The sequence below is a fragment of the Schistocerca gregaria genome, chromosome 9, assembly GCF_023897955.1.
Source record: "Schistocerca gregaria isolate iqSchGreg1 chromosome 9, iqSchGreg1.2, whole genome shotgun sequence".
Classification (NCBI taxonomy): Eukaryota; Metazoa; Arthropoda; class Insecta; order Orthoptera; family Acrididae; genus Schistocerca; species Schistocerca gregaria.
The window spans coordinates 26,696,899-26,722,491 of NC_064928.1; the positions used below are offsets into that span (position 1 = coordinate 26,696,899).

At 43.9% G+C, this 25,593-nt stretch overlaps 1 protein-coding gene across 2 annotated transcripts in view; it reads left to right on the forward strand.

The window, feature by feature from the left end:
* LOC126291554 (serine protease 1-like) overlaps positions 1 to 25,593 on the forward strand; it is a 212,735-nt gene that overhangs the window by 28,177 nt on the left and 158,965 nt on the right. For both annotated transcript variants that reach the window (XM_049985066.1, XM_049985065.1), the window contains exon 2: positions 5,659 to 5,827. In XM_049985066.1, coding sequence (XP_049841023.1) covers positions 5,659 to 5,827 — 169 coding nt within the window. The remainder of the gene's footprint in view (positions 1 to 5,658; positions 5,828 to 25,593) is intronic.

A 25,593-nucleotide genomic window follows, 5' to 3' on the forward strand; every position in this document is an offset into this window, starting at 1 on the left:
TCATGATTGTTAAAACGAGTGTTAGCCATGATTAATTTATTCTCTGTGGAAAATTCTACCAGGGGGCTTCTTTTTCATTTCTTACTCCCAGTCCATTTTCACCTAATACTTTTCCTTCTCTTTCTTTTCCTACCATCGAATTCCAGTCCCGCATGACTATCAGATATTCGTCTCCCTTCACTATCTGATTAATTCTATTTATCTCATTATACATTTATGCAATCTCTTCGTCATCTGTGGAGCTAGTTGGCATTTAAACTACTACAGTGGTAGGCGTGAGCTTCGTGTCTGTCTTGCCTACGTTCACTGTGCTCTTCATAGTAGCTTACCCACGCTCCTATTTTTTATTCATTAATAAACCTACTCCTGCATTTACCCTATTTGATTTATTATTTTGACCCTGTATTCACCTTACCAGAAGTCTGGTTCCTCCTGCCACCGTCACGGGAAGCTCTCAGTTCTGATTGACTGTTGATCTGAACTAGTAATCAGAAATTACTTCTAGATGATTCTCGTGGCAAGATCTAACCAGAATTCAGAAAGTAAATTTACATAACCAAAACCTCAGTGTACTACATTACTTTTTAATTATAAACCAAATAAAGTATGAGGCAAATCCAAATTTAAATAACAAAATTACTACGTTCTTAACGTATATTCCAACTAGTTCTGCAGATGACGAAGAAATTGAAGAAATGTATGATGAGATAAAAGAAGTTATTCATGTAGTAAAGGGAGACGAAAATTTAATAGTCATGGGCGACTGGAATTCGAGAGTAGGAAAAGGGAGAGAAGGAAACATAATAGGTGAATATAGATTGGGGCTAAGAAATGAAAGAGGAAGCCGCCTGGTAGACTTTTGCACAGAGTATTACTCAATCGTAGCTAACAATTGCTTCAAGAATCATGAAAGAAGGTTGTATACATGGAAGAACCCTGGAGATACTAAAAGACATCAGATAGATTATATAATGGTAAGACAGAGATTTAGGAACCAGGTTTTAAATTGTAAGACATTTTCAGGGGCAGATGTGGACTCTGACCACAATCTATTGGTTATGACCTGTAGATTAAAACTGAAGAAACTCCAAAAGGGAATTTAAGGAGATGGGACCTGGATAAACTGAAAGAACCAGAGGTTGTACAGAGTTTCGGGGAGATCATAAGGGAACAACTGACAGGAATGGGGGAAAGAAGTGCGGTAGAAGAAGAGTGGGTAGCTCTGAGGGATGTAGTAGTGAAGGCAGCGGAGGATCAAGTAGGTAAAAAGACGAGGACTAGTAGAACTCTTTGGGTAACAGAATAAATATTGAACTTAATTGATGAAAAGAGAAAAATGCAGTAAATGAAGCAGGCAAAAAGAAATACAGACGTCTCACAAATGAGATCGACAGGAAGTGCAATGGCTAAGCAGGGATGGCTAGAGGACAAATGTAAGGATGTAGAGGCTTATCTCACTAGGGGTAAGATAGATACTGCCTACAGGAAAATTAAAGAGACCTTTGGAGAAAAGAGAACAACTGGTATGAATATCAAGAGCTCAGATGGAAACCCAGTTCTAAGTAAAGAAGGGAAAGCAGAAAGGTGGAGGGAGTATATAGAGGGTCTATACAAGGGCTATGTACTTGAGGACAATAATATGGAAATGGAAGAGAATGTAGAGGAAGATGAAATGGGAGATACGATACTGCTTGAAGAGTTTGACAGAGCACTGAAAGATCTAAGTCGAAACAAGGCCCTGGAGTAGACAACATTCCGTTAGAACTACTGATGGCCTTGGAAGAGCCAGTCCTGACAAAACTCTACCAGCTGGTGAGCAAGATGTATGAGACAGGTGAAATACCCTCAGACTTCAAGAAAAATATAATAATTCCATCCCAAAGAAAGCAGGTGCTGACAGATGTGAAAATTACCGAACTATCAGTTTAATAAGTCACAGCTGCAAAATACTAACGCGAATTTTCTACAGACGAATGGAAGAACTGGTGGTGGTCGACCTCGGGAAAGATCAGTTTGGATTCCGTAGAAATATTGGAACACGTGAGGCAATACTGGCCCTACGACATATTGTAGAAGAAAGATTAAGGAAAGGCAAACCTACGTTTCTAGCATTTGTAGACTTAGAGAAAGCTTTTGACAATGTTGACTGGAATACTCTCTGCCAAATTATAGAGGTGTCAGGAGTAAAATACAGGGAGCGAAAGGCTATTTACAATTTGTACAGAAACCATATAGCAGTTATAAGAGTCGAAGGCCATGAAAGGGAATCAGTGGCTGGGAAGGGAGTGAGACAGGGTTGTAGCCTCTCCCCAATGTTATTCAATCTGTAAATTGAACAAGCAGTAAAGTAAACAAAAGAAAAATTCGGAGTAGGTATTAAAATCCATGGAGAAGAAACAAAAACTTTGAAGTTCGCCGATGACATCGTAATTCTGTCAGAGACAGCAAAGTACTTGGAAGAGTAGATGAATGGAATGGATAGCGTCCTGAAAGAAGGATATAAGATGAACATCAACAAAAGCGAAACGAGGATAATGGAATGTAGTCGAATTAAATCGGGTGATGCTGAGGGAATTAGATTAGGAAATGAGACACTTAAAGTAGTAAAGGACTTTTGCTATTTGGGGAGCAAAATAACTGATGATGGTCGAAGTGGAGAGGATATAAAATGTAGACTGGCAATAGCAAGGAAAGCGTTTCTGAAGAAGAGAAATTTGTTAACATCGAGTATAGATTTAGGTGTCAGGAAGTGGTTTCTGAAAGTATTTGTATGGAGTGTAGCCATGTATTGGAAGTGAAACGTGGACGATAAATAGTTTGGACAAGAAGAGAATAGAAGCTTTCGAAATGTGGTGCTACAGAAGAATGCTGAAGATTAGATGGGTAGATCACATAACTAATGAGGAAGTATTGAATATGATTGGCGAGAAGAGAAGTTTGTGGCACAACTTGACCAGAAGAAGGGATCGGTCGGTAGGACATGTTCACCAATTTAGTAATGGAGGGCAGCGTGGAGGGTAAAAATCGTAGAGGGAGACCAAGAGATGACTACACTACGCAGATTCAGAAGGATGTAGGTTGCAGTAGGTACTGGGAGATGAAGAGGCTTGCACAGGATAGAGTAGCATGGAGAGCTGCATCAAACCAGTCTCAGGACTGAAGACCACAACAACAACAACAACTTATCTTCTGGGTGTCCTTTATAAAACGATGCTCACTCAAATTATGTCACATGTCTTGTGGTTATTCCCACGAAAGGCCCCAAGATTTGCTTTTCACATAGATCTTCACAAAATAAAACATTCCCAATTTCATATGTCTCTCATTCACTCTCTAAATCAATCCCACTCACTCACATACAAAATATAACTGAATATCAATTTTAAAATGTTTCAATATCACATAAAATAACAATTACAATTGTAATGTTAACTGACTTTTGGCAGCTGAAGTTTTCATTATATCCATACGATATTGGAAGTTAATCTATTGCCGTAACTAGATCAATTTTAAAACAACAGAATGGTTTTTTGTGATGTTTAGGTGAAATTTTCTGTCTTCGAAACTATGATAAACAATGAAATGAAATTTGGCCACTATCATTTAACAGCACCCTTGATAACACGGAATGACTTGCTACGTTACAATGTCGACAGCAAAAGCATTCTAAACACGAATATTCGAACACCACGAGCATCTCACGAAGGTAGATTTCGCACAGTGCCATTTGTCCTTATGAATCTTACTCTGGAAAGAAACGTCGATATCACAAATTGGATATTATTTCGTCAAGAACCACGCATAACGGATCACTTTTCCGAAACCCGCCGCTTGCAGCTGATTATGAATCAAGATACTCCACAGGAATTCCAGCGAAACAATTTCAGAAAATGTTTCCATTCATTAGTTTTTTAAATTCATTCACCTGAATTACGATTAGCACACAACAAGAACAACGTTATTTCTAAATGCAATGGGAAACATTCGTATACCAGTCTTTTGCGGACGTGGATAGATAAATGGAAAACTAAAAAAAAATATAGAAATAATAATCACGTTCCGAAAACGAGGCACAAAGGGCGCAAATGTGTGAAGCTGAGATGCTAATCAAAGTGCCAAGTACATTGATAAACCAAAACGTTATAACCAACTGTTTAACAGTTTGTTTGTCCAACTTTGGAACGAAATACATCACTGATTCTGCGTATCAGGGATCCGACAGTTTGTTGATAGTTTTGTGGAGGTACGTGGCATTAGATGTCTACACACGCCGCTGATGGCACCTGGTGGCGACCAACATGGGTTCCATTGGATTTCCTCAAGCGAATTTGGTGGCCGAACATCGATGTGTTCGCTGTAACTATCCTAAGACCATTATAGTACGATTTTACCTCCGAGACATATACTGCTGAAAGACGACATCGCCGTCGGGGAAGACACCAAACATGAAGGGATGAAGGTAGTTTGCAGCTGTCAGTGTGTCTTCGATTGCCACCGTAGGTCCCATGTAAGCACAGGAGAATGTCTCCCATAGCACAATACTGCTTCCACCAGCTTGCATCTGTAGAGCGAGGCGCATTTCTAGCTGCCGTTCACCTCGATGACGGCGTTTGTGGAGGCGACCAGCGATCAAATGTAGCAAAAATGTGATTCGCTTGAAAAGTCAACACGTTTCCAATGGTCGACGATGGAATCCCGGTGCTCTCGTGCCCGCTGCAGTAGTAACTGACGATGTCGTTGGGTCAACATATGAACACTTAAAGGTGCTCTTCTGCAGACTAAGTGTTCAACAATGTACGATGAGCGTTGTACTCCGAAACACTTGTGTGTGCAGCTGTACTGTGCTCTTTCGGCAGAGATGCCACCATCTGTCCTACTTTTCAGATCACACAAGCTTCCGAACCCCACGTTCTGTGAAGAGCCGTAGGCGTCCAACTATTTACCTCCTAGTGGTAGTTTCACTGTCCTTCTACCTCATTTCGCAGCTCCGTGTGAACATACGACCACCTTCGTCGTTTTCGAAATACTAGTCCACAGATTGCGTAATAATAATCAGTCTTATGTCAATTCGCTTATCTCAATGGATTTCCTCATTTACAACCAATATCTTGGCTAGAGTGATACCTCGCCCATGTGTGCTCCGTTCTTATAATTTTGTTACAGCGTCACGTGCCCACAAAGGGACCAGGTGGCATCAAATGCAAAAAAATTAAAAAAAAACCCTGAGCCACAAAATAGGTTGAGCAATGCCCTGTTCAGATCATTTTATGGAGGCTGTCTCCCACTAATTCCGTAATGTTATGGGCTAATAACAGAAGATTTTTGTCTTTTAACAAATGTTAGTAATTTTAGACATAATTTCTAAAAACGAAGGGAGAAAGCGAAAACAGGGATAGCACTATATGAACTGTCAGAGTAAATATAAGCACACTGAATGGTATAAAAAGGTAGAAATAATTTCAAACAACTCTGTGTTGTAACCAAAAGTGTCAGTAGTGCTATTTTTTATTTGTGAATTTTTTATATTGTAGTGAACAAAGAGCCTTCCGTGTGTACCTATCAATCAGATGTAGGTTGTGTGTTGGCATTGGATCTCAGATTAGCAACACGCCCAGAGAGTTGAGCAGAACTGTACCACAACTCGACCTCCTGTTTCAGGCACACAGTCGCCGCACGGACAGGGCAGTGAGCGCATCACCGACGGCAAACCCGCTAGGCTCGGCCAGTTCCCCCACCAGGCCCTCGTCCTCGGCGACGGGACCCACATATGCGGCGGGTCGCTCATCACCACAACTGCGGTCCTCACCACCGCCTACTGCACCGTCAAGTGAGTGCACTACATTGTGTGGGAGCGGCCAGCCTACGCATTCTTTACACATAGCATGCAGTTTCAGAGATTTTCACAGGGAGACAGCAAACGCCAAACGCCAAAGCTACAAGCTTTCGGATTGGTCGCCTTAAACGAAACGTCATTCTCCCGTTTTAGAAAAGCAATGCTGATTGGCAAACGATATATCTGACGCCTTGAGCTGAAGGAATGATGGAAGAGACCGAAAGATATACCCCTTCACGTCTGGCGTGGAGAGACGCCGTTCCGTTGTCGCTCTTGGAGCGAGAACACGTAACAAGAGCGTGAGCGCTCGTACGTGTACTCGAAAGTCTCTCCTCAGTACTTTACTGGGAGAGCACCTCTGTCGAGAGCGAAACAAAGAGCGACTCTGTATTGAGACCTTGCGATTAAGCGTTGTTCACTGTGTTAGCCGACACACTTATTGTGTGGTGTGAATGGACAGAGTTATAGTTAAACTCCTGCTAGCGAATTTTGAGTGTCATCGCGGTGGACTGGTTATCTGACCGGTGTTCCATGCCAATAGTTAGACTAGGGGCGAATAGGAATCCTAGACTTCATCAAGGCATAGGGAGAGGTCGATTGGCGAAGGTCAATCCAGATAGAATGAGAGCTATCTTATTTCTCAGCAGCGAGCGGCGCAGACAGCAGTCATCGCAGCTTACGGTATTGTGCACTACAGCTATTGCGAGCCCCATATTTCCTCCACAACAGTACACTTCATTGCATTTCACACGCGACAGCCTCGATCGTACCTAGCAACATTCTAAAGGATAATTATTCAAGTTGAGTAGGCGCGGCTCTCAGCCTCTGCCTAGGCAACAAGCATCTTAAACTTTGTATAGAAATTTCATTAGCGAATCCTATCCTTGAAAGGTAACTTCACATTCCGAAAAGAGCCAGTATATAAACTGTTCAATTCATAAGTGCCATTGTGATTTCTCTGAATTTTTGTAAAATAAATAATAACTTTCGTTAGTTTCATGTTTTTCTTACACTAACTAGCACAACTCCAGTACCCAAGTATCCCACTAGTTACTAAAGAAATTTTGTGAATTTTTGTGTCATTTCCTTACAGCAGATGACTCCAGAAGATATTTTTTGCTGAAAGTTTTTCAGGCAATTCTCTTTAGAACGTTAGGAACGTACGTCTGGCTACTGTAGTAGTGTGGGGGTGGAAATTCCATCTTGCAGGAGCCACAGGGTAAAGGGTATATCTCACATAAATCCGTTGCGCAGAATAACAGATCAATCCCACATGCTCAAAACTGTGTTACTTAAAATTGATGGCTACTTATCGGCAGGGTCAGGAAAAAATAGTTTTATTTTAGTGCCATATTTGGTGTTATTTCTGGTCCAGCTCTGTGACGTTTTTTCCAGTTTCAGTGCTATTTTGTTTCGAAATTTGTTTTTTGTCGATTTCAAAGTTATTTTTGGCCAGTTTCGATGTTATTTTGTTCCCTGTCTGTCTTAATTTTCTGCCAATTTCGATGTTTTTTTGGCCAAATTCGGTATTTCTTTGCCAATATCTGTGTTCTTTTACGAGTATGGTGGTTACTTTTTTTCAGTTTACATGTTACATTTTTCCCTTTTCGATACTTATTTTTTTCCGAATTCGGTTGATTTTTATCTGAAGTCGGTGCTTTTTTTGGCAATTACGGTTTTAATGCAAAAGTCGATTTATTTGTTTCTGCCACTTTGGTGTTACCTTTTTTGCCGAAATGTGTTTATTTTTCCAAATTCTATGCAATTTGCGACCAATTTGATATTCGGTATATTTTCGGTATATTTCTTACTACTTTTCTTGTTGTTTTTGCCAATTCCGTTGTTATTTTTGCCAATTTCCTTGTTACCTTTATGCAAAATCCAGTTATTTTCTTGTCTAATTTGGTGCTAATTTTTGCCAAATTCCGTGTCTTTTGTTTGTGAAATTGGATGTTGTGTGCGCCACGTTCGATGTTATTTTTTGCCAAGTTTGGTGAAGTTATTCGCAATTTCGGTGCCATTTTTCAAGTCGCATCATATTTCTTTACGTGAGAAATAATATGTTAATTTAATATTGCGTTTGAAGCTCAGGCGAAGAGAAGGCAAAATGCAATTTCAGCATTCAGTAATTATCAGTTACGTATATTATACACGGTCGCTCTCAGATTTGTAAGTTTTCCGTACGGAAGAAGCCAAATTCTACAGAATTTCGTAAAAAAAGTTTTCCGGTCTCTTCCTGTTGCTGAAAGCAGTTGCAGACACGTCAAAGCCATTTTCCGCTCGTGTAGTCATTTGCTTGTCATACTGTGAAGCATAGCCAGTGTTCATTGTTGACGGATTGCAACCACAGATATAATGAAAGCGCTGATCAGTGGTAACGTTTTATGCGCTCAGGCAGAAGTGAATTCATCTGTCACGTATATAATGCGTCATTTGTTACGGGTAAATATGCATACTTAACCCCGCATAATTTTCAAAATGATTCCTATATTTGTCGTTTAGCAACCTCACGTTCTCATGCATGTTACAAATCTACTCGCTCTACCTGAGTGACATGCTGGTAGTGTGTGAAATGATATCTAATATCTAACGTACGGATACGTCACCACCGATTTCGTCAAAATTTATGATGGGTGCAGGGTTTGGCCTAATCCTATGAGAAATGCCCGCCTCTTGTAGTTGGTCCTTTCTGCCCAGTCTGGTGACAGAAGCGGCAGCTAAAGGTGGCCAAGTGTTCTGAGGAAAACTGCACTTTTTGTGCGGCTCAGGCAAGGCATCGGTCATGTGTGCTGTCTCGATTTCCAGGGAGCGTTTCACTGACCGGAAAGAGTACAGCGCACTGATTCAAGGGCCGTAGAGTCAAGTCTCCCTACAGACGCTTTTTTTTGCATTTCAAGTTTTTATATTACCTACACTGCGAATAAGTAGAAGTAATGCTCAATACATTATATTCATTAATAGGTTAATAAAAGGGAAAGGAAAATTTGGGATTGCAAATAAAATTCGAGGAAGGCATTCTAAGGCATACACGACAACATCATGTATTAAATAAGATTTTTTTATTATTTTACTGTTGATGATTTACTCATGCTGGGATGACTTTAATTGCGAAAATATGGGAGGCAGGAATTTCCATTCTTGCAGCAGTCTTATAATTACGCTTGGTTGTTTTAAAAGTTTGTATAGACAAGTGTGTTCTGACGATATTCTCCAACAACGCACGTTACTCGGTCGAGAGTTACGAAGCGAATGAGCTGTGCAGCCGTAGCTCACGCTGTCTCCATCGGCCGATGGGTCTACTTTACCTGGATCGGGAAACTAGTGTGCATGTGCCACTGCTGAGGGCTGCTCGAAGGTAAAAATGATTCTAACGCAATACGAGGACCTGTGCGTTTTAATCATAATCCCTTCTTGGAATGTCATTTTCTGAATCTTCGTAGACGCCGTAAGTAGGTACAAACCTTTCTTAGAAATTTATTTACAGTTCCATTTTTTCCGTTGTGTTTCTTGTTTATACCGTTTATGAAAAGATTAATAATTACAACATATTAAGCATTATTTCGATTTATTTGCAGTGTGCATAATGTAAAAATGGAAAATAAGAAAAGAAAAATATTAATTCATATAGGGACTTATCTTTCATCACTGATGAATATTCAACTCGAGTTCATTTACAATTACGGCCTGATGCGAACCGTTATCATTCAGTGCGTGTTTATTTCAAACACACCTGCACAGCTGAGATGTGCATAGTCCTCTCCATATCGCTGATGGACACTCCATTAATACACCACAAATTCGTTATGGGACTTCAGGTGGCCAAGATTAAAAAAAAAATGCTTTCCAATTAATAAACGCCACCGGCCTTGCCGCAGTGGGAACGACGATTCCGCTCAGATTAACCAGATTAGCTCTACTGGGCTCGAAGGGTGACCGTATGGGTCTGAAAAGTGGTCAGCAAGTGGGGAGCATGCAGCCGTTGTGAGGTCAGTTGAGGAGCCACTTGATTGACAAGTAGCGGCTCTGCTCATGAAAATTGACAACGGCCAGGAAATGGCGTGTCGACTGCAAGCCCCATCGATGCCTGCTGGCTGAGGATGGCATGGCAACAGAGTGGTACAACTGGCTTTCTGACACCTGGCATGGCGACAGGGTGGTACAACTGGCTTTCTGACACCTGGCATGGCAACAGAGTGGTACAACTGACGTTCTGACACCTGGCATGGCGACAGGGTGGTACAACTGGCTTTCTGACACCTGGCATGGCAACAGAGTGGTACAACTGGCTTTCTGACACCTGGCATGGCGACAGGGTGGTACAACTGGCTTTCTGACACCTGGCATGGCGACAGGGTGGTACAACTGGCTTTCTGACACCTGTTAGAACGATGTTATTAATAGAATGCACTCCCAATAACTGATGAATATTGCCAGAACCTATGCCTCTTTTGCTCAACAAGTCAGCAGTTGACATGCGAATCGATTTAGATTTATTTTGGGAGAGGGTTCACCTATTTTTCTTTCCCTTTTTATTCCCCAGAGATGTTTTGCTGAAGTTTCAATGAGTTTCTTATTACCTTTTATAACGCAGGACAAATGCTTTTTATTAATTGTACACTGAGCCTTGATGCGCCTCATGTTCGTGCTGTTTGTAGGTTTCCGCCCTCTTTGGAGGCCACACTGTACCCTTTAGTTGGCACAATTCTGGGTGTTTGTCTTCTTGTTGACTGGCGCCACTCGTTTCGCAACCGTTGCCTGTCCGCTAGTGGCAGCAGCGGCCGTTATCGATATGTAGTAACTGTTGCCCTATCTTTGGAGCGACGTGTTTTATTTTCTGTGTCGTGTGCGTGTGACAGTTCGTTTGGAGACTCAGGAGGAGCCAGGTCCGCGCAGTTCCCGAACACGCCATTCTCCAGTGACTTGAGTTCGTGTTGCTGCCTGTAGTGTTAATGAGGCGAAGAGCAGCGGCTGAAGCGCTTGAGGAAGGCGGGTCTGATTAGCTTTCCTCGACTCCTTATTACTATTTACTGTGTTCAGCTTGTTACAATTTGTTATGTTCAACCAGCGGTATTTTTCCTGTCTGGTGGCTGCGAACGCCCCAGTTACCTGCCCTCAGGGTTAGTGTATGTAACGGCAGTGTACGTTTCCTCGCCTTGCCGCTGCTATCCAGTAAGGCGTGTGGTTTTTACAGCTTTCTTGATTGTAGGCCGTTTTTGATTTATCTACTCTGGTGGTAGTGGTTCCTTTCTGGTTCTGGGCGCTCTAAGCACAGTGTTCTATGGGCGTAGTGCGATCCACCGGTTCCGGCTTTGGCGTGTTGTTCCATCGTTGCATTTGGTTTATCGGACGTCAGGTAGCTTCAGCAAGATATTATTAGTCATTCGTTAGACTGCCACTTGTCCAAGTTACCACCTTGTGAAGTGAATGCAACTCTTGGCAGCCTATCTCATCGCTCGCGAAAGTGTTTGTTGCCGGACCTTCTCAGAGGTCGATTCCTGGAGCACCGTCTGTGACAGGTGCTTGTGTTTTATTATTGTATTATTTATTACTGCCGGTCAGAGTGGCCGAGCGGTTCTAGGCGCTACAGTCTGGAACCGCGTACTGCTACAGTCGCAGGTTCGAATCCTGCCTCGGGCATGGATGTGTGTGATGTCCTTTGGTTAGTTAGGTTTAAGTAGTTCTAAGTTCTAGGGTACTGATAACCTCAGAAGTTGAGTCCCATAGTGCTCAGAGCCATTTAAATCATTTATAACCTAAAGTTGACCCTTGAGTACCACTCCTCCGCTGTTCGATCGTGTGTATCGGAGAGCAACGAATTACGTAGGGATCCAAAGGTAACGGTGATGGACCTTCGGTATAGAAGAGACTGGAACAGCACATTACGTCCACATGCTAACACATTTTTATTGGTCTTTTTCACTGACGCACATGTACATTACCATCAAAGGTTTTCAATTACGGAGTGGAATAGAGTGTGTCCCGACATGTCAGACCAATAGATGTTCAATGTGGTGGCCATCACTTGCTGCACACAATTGCAATCTCTGGCGTAATTAATCTCGTACACGCCGCAGTACATCTCGTGTAATGTCGCCGCAGACTCCCACAATACGCTGTTTCATATCCTCTGGGGTTGTAGGCACATCACGGTACACATTCTCCTTTAACGTACCCCACAGAAAGAAGTGCAGAGGTGTAAGATCAGAAGAACTGGCTGGCCAATTTATGCGTCCTCCACGTCCTATGAAACGCCCGTCGAACATCCTGTCAAGGGTCAGCCTAGTGTTAATTGCGGAATGTACAGGTGCACCATCATGCTGATACCACATACGTCGACGCGTTTCCAGTGGGACATTTTCGAGCAATGTTGGCAGATCATTATGTACAAACGCGATGTATATTGGGCCCCTGCAATGAAGTGAGGACCAATGAGGTGGTCGCCAATGATTCCGCACCATACATTTACAGTCCACGGTCGCTATACTTCTACCTGTCTGAGCCAGCGAGGATTGTCCACTGACCAGTAATGCATGTTCCGTAGATCCACTGCCCCGTGGATTGTGAAACCCGCTTCACCGGTAAACAGGGAGAACTGCAACGCATTCTCTGTTAATGCCCATTGACAGGATTGCACTCGATGATTAAAGTCATCACCATGTAATTGCTGATGTAGCGACACATGAATCGGGTGAAAGCGGTGACGATGCAGTATGCGCATGACACTACTTTGACTCAGTCCACCGGCTGTCGCAATGTCCCGTGTACTCATGTGTGGGTTCAATATGTGTGGCTGCAACAGCAGCTAATACACCAGCTGCACCCGCTTCTCCTGTGACGGGCCTGTTACGGACCCGTTTGCGTGCTAAGACCATATCTGTTGCATACAGTTGGCGGTAGATGTTTTGCAATGTGCGGCACGTTGGATGCTCTCTGTCTGGGTACCGTTCTACATGCACCCTGCAGGCTTCAGCTGCATTTCGTCGACAGTCGCCATAGATGAGTATCATCTCCGCCTTTTCAGGCTTCGAATACGCCATGGTCACAGTTCCTACAACACTACACCATCACAGACATCTGGTAACACGGTGTACTACAGTTGGTCTGCGTGCAGAGACGAATGCAGAATAACAATAGCAGCAAGCGCTACATGCGGACACTGCGACAGCTGGACCAAACCACAACAGTGCACTACAGCCACACTCGTAAACACGGTCGTCATAGTAAACATGTCCCTGCAGATACTGCTCGCCGACCGTGGCCCGTGTTTGTTACAACACGCAACTGAACGATGGAGGTTTCAAGCGTCACCTTTAGGTTACAATATCTCCGGATCTAATTAACATTTTACAATGCAGCAAACGGCACTAATTACGTGTTTGTTTATATGTTCAGATGTGCTAACAAATCTAACGTGGTTACATTTAAAAAAATGTAGGTTTGTGTTAAAAAACATACTTCCGTGCATTTTTGTATGATTTGTATTAAACAGTTACACTAGCCCCTCTCCTCACTTTCGATCTGTGGAAACGGTTCGTCAGTATTTGATGTGGTTGACGAAATATATCCAGCGGTAACGTTAGGTGTGTGTGTGTGTCCTTTGCAATACGATTCACTTCTTTTCGCTGGTTTCCCCGTTTTCTTCACTGTGAAGGCCTGTCTTAAAACTTTTCGTGGCACTGTTTACAAATCACGGAAACAAGGTGGCAGAGAGTTGGATGTATATCAATTGTTATTAACGCAGTGACACCTTCTTTGAACGTCCACAAGCATATATCAGTACATCAGTAATTTCAAATAAATAATATGAGATTGCTCAAGTGCAGTCAACTGCAAGAAGTTGTGATATAACCTTATGGAAAAATAGCACCATTATGGGATCCCTATTAATAAATTCGTCGTTACATGTTCCGTTAGTTGTCAAATTGCAGAAGGGTCCTTAAGTTTCTTTTACGATTCGAGAGTAGTGCGAATCTTTAAGCAGCCGTCTTAAGGGAATCGCACAGGACAAAACCACTTGTACTTAAATCTAGAGACCGAGGTTGTTGCTACCCTCTCACTTTTCCATGGACAAACTGATCCACATAAATAATGGTGCTGTTGACTGAACGAGCTGTAGAATTTTCGTGTGGGAAACGTGTACATTGTGTTGTTGCACAAGTGTAGTCACTATAAACGTGGTGCAGGCTGTTTCTGAACCACTGACGAATCTGGAAGAACATCCACCTCCCTGCTACTGCACACCAAATTCGTGCCTTCTGCGTATGCTCATGGAACTCTCGCAGACGTGGTGAATTTTCCATTTCTCAGGTGCTTGAATTTTCTGCAAGGTGCAAAGATACGTCATCAGATATAAACAACTCGCCCCTTCTATCGTTACACCTGACATATGCGGAGAAGTAAACATTTTCGATTGTCTTTAACTAAGACCTGATAAACAACACGAATACGGGACGGGTGCATCTTTAAATACAGAGTGGCATGTGGGCAAGTAGATATTGCGATGCAAGTCACTTTTCTAGTGTTGCGGTATCAAAGATGGCATTATTGACTTGTGGTGTTCTATTAAACAAAGAATCTGTGTCTAATAATGAGACGTCGAAGAAATGTTATGTAACAGATAGTCTCGCTCTATCTTCAATTTCATTGTTGTGTATTTTAAGCTACTGATGTATTTCGAATTTCCACTTAACTTCCTTAGTATTTGTTGACTCTTTGACGTGGTACAGAAGAAACTGTGTGTAATATCCCTCAAACTATATCACTTCCATACTGGCTAGAATGCCGAAAATGATTTCATGCGCAATAAAATTAATTTCTGTGAAACGTATGACAACGTTAGTGCTATTTTGTGTATGTTTTCACATTTAGGTATGGATCCAAAGTGAATCAGGTTAAAAGGAAACTACAGGAACTTATACACAAATGTATACAACTTTATACAGTAAAGAAATTTTATATCCAACTTGAAGGTTACTTTGAACACAGCAGCGCTTTACTAAGCAGTGTCGTGTTCTTGGCTGTCTGCCTACTCCCATCATAATAACGGATTTACTCAGCCAGTTGTTTTGGGGTCAATGTTTGACATCGACTCAGAGCCCCCAGGGGCTCAGCATTCATTTGCTGGGTAGGGGCTTGGCGACCCCGGGGTTCCTGAGCTGGGGACTTATAAGCGCCGCCAGTCCCCCGTCACCGTAAGCTCTGGGCATGCTTCAGCGACCACCGTGCGGCGCGGCGGTGGAACGTTGTGTGTCTCAGGGAGTGGGGATCTTGGCTTGGCCGCTTGAAAACAGTCGTTAGCAGGCAACCTCTGGGGAACCTGCCGCACCTCAGTTGTATAAGGCTTACCTAGGCAAGCGGGGCTCTGTCTAGCTGCTCGTGGGACCGAGATGGAACGCTCGAACTTTTCTTCTCCTCCCAGCGGAAAGGGTGGGCCACTGGTAGGTTCTAACACCCAATCTAACAAGAGCGCTCGTGTAGCCAGTCCTCCTGATTCCGTTAGTAATAACAGAGTGCATGCTGCTTCGCAGAATGTGTTTCTTATGACTAAAAGAAAAGATGGGAGTTTTGATAAAGTTTCACCATTTTATATACAGAAGGGCTTAGAAGGTATTGATGGCACATTAAAATCTGTAAAGCCCTTGTGAAATGGCACCTTGTTCGTTCCAGCAAGTCCAGAACCTGCAGAAGGCAAAATCTCTTGGGGAGTTTGAGATAGAGACTGAATTTCACAACACCTTGAACTACAGCAAGGGTGTTGTGACTTCCAGAGATCTCGTTGACATTGCCCAAGACGAATTGAAGGCTGAATGGTCCTGGGAAGGAATTGTCGACGTGCAACACGGTATGAAACGGGTGGATGGTACTCTCATAAAGACTGACTCATTTATCCTTACGTTTAACAGCACCAAATTGCCAGAGCATGTGAAGGCAGGTTTCGTACGTCTCAGTGTACGGCCTTATTACCCCAACCCCTTGCGGTGTTTTAAATACCAACACTTTGAACACACTACTCTCGGCTGTAAAGGGGAAGCCACTTGCGGGAAATGTAGTAATGCTGCACATAGGGATTTGCTTGCTCCTCTCCTCCCAAGTGTGTCAACTATTCTGGGGATCACCCTGTGTGGAATAGGGAATGCAGAGTTCTCCTTGAGGAACGGAAAATCCAGGAACTTAAAACCACCAAACACATCCCGTATGGTGGGGCAAAGAAACTCTACACGTTCATGCAGATGCCCAAGTTCACTGCCTCCTTTTCTTCCGTTCTCAAACAGCCAGCCTTGAAAACCGATGCCGCTACACAAACATAGGTTGCCACTGTCAGCACTAGCACCTGCGTTTGTCAATGTACGTGTGCTGCTGCCGTTCCTGTGAAGCCTGCTGCCCCCCCCCCCCCCCCCCGGCCTTCTGACCAGGCCGTTGTGGCTGACATCATGGAACTTCTTGCCCCTTCCCGGTTCCAGTCTTGTGCACTTCCCAGCGCTGCTACACCCCCTATGGCTTCTGAGGTTTTGGCACCAATGCCACCTCAGACCAGAAAATCTAAACCAAAGCCAAAGGTAAAGACTCGCCCACTGAAGGAGACTGAAGTTATACAGTCTGATGATGATGATGTCATTCTCTCTGATGTCTCTCTCGACTCCTCTTCAGAGGCGATGGAGGTTGATAGACTGGGGCAATCATGTCGCCCCAAAACTGAGCCTCCACCTGTTGTGGGTTCTCCTCCCCGACAGAAAGTGAGGATGAAGGTCCTCCCACCCTGATAGATGGCTACGATTATACAGTGTAACTTCAATGGCGTCTGGTCGCGTGTGGAGGAACTGAACCTCCTAGTACGGCAATTCCCCCTGTGCTTGTGTTTACAGGAAACGCATCTAAAACCGTCTTATGCTCCTGTACTAAGGGGCTATACGTTATATCGTAAAGATGACCTGACTGGAGAAAAGGCCAAAGGTGGAGTCGCCGTATTTGTCAATAATGACCACCATTCCCCTGCTCTCCCCCTGGTTACTGACCTGCAAGCAGTTGCAGTTGAAATTCATTCATGTCGGCGGCTTACCATTTGCTCCCTTTATTTACCTCCTCTGGATACAGTGAACTTAGAGGTTCTCACAAATCTTATCGCACAACTCCCCCACCATTTTCTCCTCCTGAGTGACTTCAATGTCCATCATGTCCTGTGGGGCTCCACTTTTCTTTGCACTCGAGGTCGAGTTTTGGAGAGCCTCCTAACGTCTCAAGTGCTGTGCATTTTCAGCACTGGTAATCCGACTCATTTCTCTGCTGCAACAGGGTCATTCTTAGCCATTGACCTATCTTTCTGCTCTCCAACGCTCACCGACTCTGTTCCCTGGGAGGTCACTGACGACCCTCATTCCAGCGATCACTTCCCCATCATCATTCATTTCCTGGATGCTGTATTGCTGGAGCAGAGGCCGCCATTGTGGATGATTGGCAGGGCTAACTAGCCACTCTTCAGTCGGTTGGCTGTGTTTGAACGCCACAACAGCGCACAGGAATGGGTGGATCACATCACAATTGTGGTCCATCATGCTGCTGAGCTGTCCATACCACAGTCTTCTGGCCCTCTTAAGCGGCGCTTTGTGCCTTGGTGGACAGAAGAGTGCCATTCAGACATCCGGGACAGACGTGGGGCTCTTCGACGATTTAAATGCCGCCCAACAGCGGTCAATCTTACCGCCATTCGAATCGCGAGAGCCAGGGCACCCCGTGTCGTTAAGCAGAGCACGAAGACGTCATGGCAGGAGTTCCTGGACTCCATCAAGCGTTCCACTAGTTCCACAAAAGTATGGGAAGCCATCCGGAGGATTTCCGGTCAACACAGTCGTTTACCAATAGCTGTAGTCCTGAACCAGTGATGCCTCCAAACGACACCCAGAGCCATTGCTCAGACGCTGGCAGAGCATTTTGCACGAAGTACTGCGACTGCAAATCAGGATGCAGCGTTTCGTCGCTACCGTGCGACTGTCGAGAGAGCAAACTTGGACTTTGGGTCGAACAGTTCTGAGGCCTACAATTCCCCTTTCTCCCTGTGGAAACTTGAATCTGCAATTCTGATACAGCACCAGCTCAAGGCCGCATCCGGTATTCCATGCTTCGTCATCTGTCAGCAGCGTCAAGGGAATCCTCCTCGAATGTTTTAATCTCATATGGCAGACAGGAGTGTTCCCCACCTTGTGGAGGGAGGCAATCCTCATCCCTCTCCTCAAACCATGAAAGGACCGCACATGTCCCAGTAGTTATCGTAGTATCGCCTTGAAAAGCTGTGTCGGAAAGACCCTGGAACGGATGGTTAACCGTCACCTGGTCTGGCTGTTAGAAACCAGACAGCTCATTAGCTACTCTCAGTGTGGATTCCGAAAATTTCGGTCCACTGTTGACAACCTGACCCCCCTAGAGGCGGCTATTCAGCAAGCTTTCCTCCGTCAGCATCACTGTACCGGTATCTTCTTTGATATCAGTAAGGCATATGATACTACTTGGAGACACTGTATTCTTGCACAACTGCATCAATGGGGCTTTCGTGGCCGCCTCCCCATTCGGTCTTTCCTGTCTCAGCGTTCTTTTTCGGACCCGAGTTGGTAACACACTGATTGATCGCTGTGAGCAAGAGAATGGCGTCCCTCGGGGCAGTGTTTTAAGCGTTACCCTCTTTGCCATAGCCATCGACAGTATAACGTTTACAGTGAGGAGTTCAGTACAGTGCTCCTTATTTGTGGACGACTTTGCTGTTTTCCGTTCCTTCTCCAGTGTTGCCACCGTGAGCCGTCAGTTGCAGCTCACAGCGGGTTTTCGGTTTTCTGCCGATAAGTGTGTTTGTGTTCATTTTAATCGTTCTCGTCGTCTTTTTACTTTGTGTGCTTTACATATGGGGGATACTGCCCTACATTTTAGAGACACAGTGCGGTTCTGGGCCTAATTTTTGACTCCAGCTTGTCATGGCTACCACACCTACGTGACTTGAAAGCCAGAACTCTGAAGCACTGAACATCCTCAGCCACAGATATTGGGGAGCGGACAGGGCGCGTCTCCTTCAGTTTTATCGAGCTTTTGTGCGTTCACAGCTGGACTATGGGTGCCCAGTGTATTGGTCAGCAAGGCCGTCTTATTTGCAGATCCTTGGCACTGTCCACCATGCTGGGATTCGACTGGCCACAGGTGCTTGTCAGACCAGTCCCATACCCAGCCTCTGTGCTGAGGCTGGGGAACCGCCACTTACCATCCGGCGGCAGCTCCTGCTGGTGCGCCAGGCTTGTAAGTTTCTTGCAGCTCCCATCTCGCCTGCTCACCATCTTGTTGCTCATCCACCTCTGGACCGCCTTTTTTCCCGTCCCCAGGCTACGTCACCGTTTGGGATCCAAGTGCAACGTTTGCTTGAGTCCCTCGGTGTGGAGTCTGTACAACCACAAATCCTGGGTTTTAACCGCCTGCCACCCTGGTTACTGAAGAGGCCCAGAGTGATTTTATATTTATTGCAGTACAAGAGAGATTGCACTCCTGCCACCGTTTTTATTGCAGCATTTTATGCCATTTTACCTGAGCACCACTACTATGTAGCCGTTTTTACGGATGGGTCGAAACAAGGAGATTCCATTGGTTGCTCTGTTGTTTTTCCGGATCGTGTCTTCAAGATCCGACTGCCTAAGACTTTTAGTGTCTTTGATGCAGAATTGTCTGCGGTCTTGATGGCACTGGAGCAGATGAGACATTCTTCCTGTCCTAAATTTCTTGTCTGTTCCGATTCACTAAGTGCTCTTCACTTATTGAAACGTTTGTATCCAGCAGATAAAATAGTCCAGACCATCCAGGATGCCCTCCTCCAACTACAGCGACTGGGGAAGGTGGTGGCTTTCTGCTCGGTTCCAGGGCATGTCGGCATTGCTGGGAATGAAAGGGCAGATCTCGCAACCAAGGAGGCGTGTCTCGATCCACAAGTATCTCAGTGTGCTATACCCCTTCACGCACTTACCTCGCTGTTGAGCTCACGAGTCATGCGTCACTGGGAGGATGAGTGGCTGGAAGTGACTGACAATAAGCTCCGTGTAGTCAAGCCCACAACGCGTGCCTGGTGTACTTCTTTTCAGCCCCGTCAACAAGATGAGGTTCTCCTCACTCTGCTTCAGATAGGCCACAGCCCTATGACGCATGGCTTCCTGCTCCGGCGGGAGGACCCTCCAATTTGTGGTGCTTGTGGCGTCCAGGTCACTGTGCGCCACGTTTTATTGGACTGTGTTTTATTTTCTGACCAGCAGGCCGCAGCTGACTTGCTAGCGGACATGCCACCTCTTTTAGGCAAAACTCAGACTAATGTGCTTAAAGTTCTAAAGTTATGTGCCATGTGTTTTTACAAAGATTTTAGGGAGCGGATCTTAATTTGCTCACTGTGTGACAAGCTCGCCCATGTTTTATGTAAGTGGCCAGCCAATGACAATTTCCTGTGGCATTATTGTTGCTATGTTTTCCCTTTCCTTACGTTTTACTTTCTTATGTAGCATTTACCTTCTTTCTTTGTGTGTGTGCTTAAGATTTATTAGGTCTGTCCACATTCGTTCCTTTTAATGTGTGTTAGGGCGCTGATGACCTCGACGTTGAGCGCCCATAAGCCCCAACACACACACACACACACACCACACACAGAAACACTCGACTCAGTGCCACAGCCCACCAGTAGTGGAACAAACTTAGTTCTGGTGCATTTTTTTTATTGTGGATTGCCTACATCAGGGGCAGGTATGCACTCAGGGTGAAATCTATTGTTCTCTTAGACTAACAGGTACTTAACCTATTGTTCTCCTTTAAAAGACAGGACATTAATGTATTGTTCTCCTTTGGGTGACAGGTTGTTAGCCTATTGTTCTGCTAAAATGATCCTTCCTTTTGACTGACAGGCACTCACACTATTGCTTTCCCACCACCACCCACTCCCCTCCTTTCAGGAAATGTTCCCACTCGTTGCTAGATGTACACTTTCAGGTCTGAGTAGCTGGAATAGCCCCTTTCACTCTTATCAATTTGATTGACTACTTACTTAAATCGATCAAGCAATTAACCTCTCCCCATCTGGTATACCGCCGTCACCCTCTGTCCTAGAAATTGGCGGGAGAAAGACACAGTTGATCGATCATTTGGAGGGAATTCGGTTGCGGTGTGTGGAATATTGTTTATGCGCTTTAGACAATGTGTAGAATATTATTTAATTATTTATGGCCTTGTATGGAATATAATTTATTTATAGAATTTTTCAGTAAATCAATCACCATACCCGCCAGACCATCCCCACCCACCTTGCCAGTTACCCTTTCCCCCTTCCTTCTTCTACCTGGAGATTGGCGGCTCTGCAGAGGAGAGGAAGGATCTCATGAAGGAAAATTCCAGGGTATATCGTTTATTTACAAAATGTTCAGTTTATAGTTCTCTGCTGTTTGGAAACATGCAGGTCTCGTAAGAAGTAATTACATGGAGCAAACATGTTGCATAACATAATGTTTGACAATACACTCTGGGTGTCTTAACCTAATGTTTCGCCCTTTGTCGGCATTTAAACCATTGTTATGTTATGTGGCTTTCCATGTCACCCCCATTTCCTTAAACTATTGTACCGCCTTTGATACTAAATGAAGTAATTAGTTATGTCCTTCTACCATTTTCTGGTGCACTGTTCGAATTTTACATGCTTTTGAACGCTTTTTCTAGCTCATTCTTCTTGTCTCCTACCCCTTAAACTATTGTATTGTGTTTTACATTTAAAAATGGTTCAAATGGCTCTGAGCACTAAGGGACTTAACTTCTGAGATCATCAGTCCCCTAGAACATAGAACTACCTAAACCTAACTAACCTAAGGACATTACACACATCCATGTCCGAGGCAGGATTCGAACCTGCGACCGTAGTGGTCACACGGTTCCAGATGGTAGCGCCTAGAACCGCTCGGCCACCACGGCCGGCTTTTACATAAAAATTATGCAAATTAACCTAGTGTTCTGCACCTAAACTACTTTTCTGCTCCATGTCACCCACTCACACACACCCTCCCCTCAAGTATAGTACCGCTAATACCACACTGATATAAAAACACTATGCAAATTAATTAAATAGATATTCTTCATGTGTATTTGGAAGTTTCTTTTTAATTCGCAGCATCCTGTTGATCGACGAAATTGATGTAATATAGTTTAAAGAAAAGATCGCTGCTAAAAAATACATCCTGCCACCTGACACCTGACGTCAATGCAGCTGACTCTGCAGATGCCCCCTTGAGTTAGGGTGCACAGTCGGCCCCCGTAAAGTGATGATGCGACCGTCAGCTGCCGAGCCACATGCAGGTGTCTGTTCCATTCCCGCAAGACTGAGGCTGTGGCATCCCTTTGTTGCTTGACACCTGATAAATTCTAGTCGAAATACGTGTTCATCTAGGTACCATTACTGGTACGATGACGCATAGCTGCAATTCCTAGCAGTCGTAGTGGGACAGCCAGCTCATCACTGAATTTACCCATCAAACTGCTGCTGTTGCCGGTGTGGGAGCACCATCCCCCAACGTATTCTGCAGAGGAGACTTTCAGAGGCAAAATAATTTTGTACAAATCGCCACATTGCAGTGAGAGTTAAACCCCGCAAAAGTTGTCTACAGATCATAAAATAAATACAAGAATCACGAGAATATTTGGAAACAGGAACTTATTTATCAGTGTAGCTACAATTATATATTAAGATTGCTGCTGCAGTCTGACACGGATTGATGTACAGTCTGCTCTTGATGGCTGTGGTCCTGGATTGAATTTCAGTATCTATGTGCACATAATTTCCATGTTTAAATGTCTCTCATAGCTTCACAGTTCTTGATGTGTTCACAGTAGGATGTCCCTCACAGTAGGACACACACTCATTTCCTCTGGACATGCTGGAACATAAGCCACAATAACATTACACTACAATATATATACATTTTACACAAACAGTGCAGTTATCTCTTATATCTGTAAAGTGCCAGAAAGAATTATGATATGCCTACACTCACACTGGCTATATGTCTCGATTCTCCTCAATACTAAGAAATTATCTGACAAACTCTTCGAATCAGAGCTTCTGGAAGGCGCTCTATCCTGTCAAGATTCTCTCAGACAAGTGTTTTGAAGAACAGGCGTCTAGCACTATGTGATAATGAATACAGCAGTCACAGACGTAATGCTTGGAAAGACATCACTGATGCGAGCTGGTGTACTCTAATCAAGGTTATACTGTAGTCAATTTCACAATGTAATCAACATCACAAGAAAAATGTGAGGGTATACCTAGGGGTGCCGATGAGGGGACGTATTGTTACGGCCATGTTGCTCATCTTGTTTGTACACTATAGCAGTCGAGTTCAACACTTGCATTGCTATATTGTGCGGCTGTTTACAAAATGAATCTATCACCATTTACGTACGGTCATACTCTTCAGTGCATTAAAATCACAATTCACCATGTCAAATCTATGCTTCCATTATGACTAGACATACGTAATTTTTGTCTTCGTTTTTTGTTTTTATGTGAATAGTAGTTTGATTGTTTCCCACAAACGTATGTCGGACCATACGCCACAGCCCTTACGTTCAAGCAGCAGCATAACATTTCTATCAATTGTAGGTGTATAAAAAAATTATGATACGTTTTCACTTGCACCAGCTCGATGTCGTTTTCGCACTGCAAAAAATTCTCCCGCCATCTCATACGTGTCGATGAATAATGGAAATAATAACAATTAGAAAAAAAGCCCTAGAGTCTTTTCAGTTTATCGATTTCACCACTTCCACGGAAGCTTTTGCTTATCAGGCACGTAGCGATATTGCCTGTATACCAGTATCTATCGCACAACAGAATTCCGAAGACATAGACTGGAAATTACTTCTCTAGAGAACCAAAACTTTAGAGAGGTGGAGCGTGCTGAAAATCACAGAGTAACTAGAAACATATCCCATCCGTGAAAACCTGTACGTGGAAACGCGAAAAAAATCGAGGAAACTGCTATTTCCATTCACGAATACCGATGTCGGTGATGTACCAGATTCCGAATCATCCCTATCATCTACAAAGTCAACTAGGGCGATTCTCACGTCTTGAGGACCAGCAAACGAGTCTTGCACCCGTCTTCCAACTGCTAGATGGACGCAACAGAATCGATGTTCACTCAGCTAAATAAAAGCGTGAAACGTGTAGAAGCAATCAACGACACAATTTACATGGGAGGCAATTTTGGTCCAGAGCAGACACACGTCCATATTGAAACTTCTCAAATTCCCACGCGATCACTAAAGCGATCCAAAACATTCTGTTAGTTCACTATTCGTGCTTCTAGAGGACGACATGGTTGAGTCCGCTACACTCCTGCATCCCACCAGGCCTGTCCATTAGGACAGCTGCTACCGTTAGCCAGAAACATGAATCATTATGATTGGACACCGCCGGCTCGCCACGCACCGTAGACAGAATTATCCTAGGAAACCAGTCACAAACATATTTGATCGCTGTACTTACAATTAACTGTTACAGTCGTGGTCTCAATTGGAAGACAACCGATAATGAGCGAAGTGTCGAAAATACATCCCGCTGATGCTTGTGGCTCTGGAAATAGAATATCTGTACCATTCTTATTGCCTGACATACTTTCCCCTTTGCTATCACAGTATACCACATCAAATCCATACCTTCTTACAACCGGACATAGTCATTTCCTTTGCACATGTCGCAACATAAACACATACTTTGTAAGGCAGATGCTCAAGGCAAACCTATCATCCACCTACTACCACCAAGTATAATACTCTACCAATAACTGATTGCTCGCGATGTGAAATAACACAGAGAGAAAATCAGAGATTGGTTGACACCTCTCATAAGGTGTCCCTGCGAGTGCGACCACTGTGTCTTAGAAAGAGAGGTGTAATCGTGATACAAACCGCTATATGTTAGAAAAACATAACCATATTGCTATCTCAAATGGTCTAGGATTTACAGGTGCACACAAGCATTCATGTTAAAAGCTATACCAGCTTTATATATCGACTTATGACATTACCTCCAAATGAATTCGTTTTTCCAGACAAATAACGCGACATTGAGTATAGACAGTCATCTCTGATGTGTATATTATCAGACCAACAATGCAGTTACACGTAGCACACGATGCAACCTCGTCAAAAAACCACGGAATTTTGAAAACGATTCGGCTAAGGAACGTGGTACACCAACTCCCTCATGCTTTCGCTAGATATTGCTCCAGTATTTGTTACTTATTCTATCTCGATGCCATATCAGAGGTTCTGCGATAGATCCAGTGGGTTATAGGTGACGGTTGATTGAGATGGATCACAAACCATAGATGGTATGCTGATTGAGGTCGTAAGAAATGTACTCAGCCTTTCCAAATCTGTAGTGCTACGCTATCTGATAGAAATGCTGCTTTCCATTAAAACACATACCTGCATTGGATCCTGTGGAGAAGTCCTTTAATGATTACTATCACCACTGAATCATATTTCTGGCACACTCATGTTTCGAATGGATTCAACTTTCTCGAACCTCTTTCCTACTGTGAAATTCCAAAGTAGTGTCAGGTAGGTCCTATGCCTCTTCCAACTTTGCATATGTGATCACTCCAATTTAAGTCGGTACTGAGTAGACATCGGAGAGAGCTACATCGATCACCTTCTGTAACTCGTGTAGCAACAGACTGATCTGAGTTAGTACGACTGGACTGTGT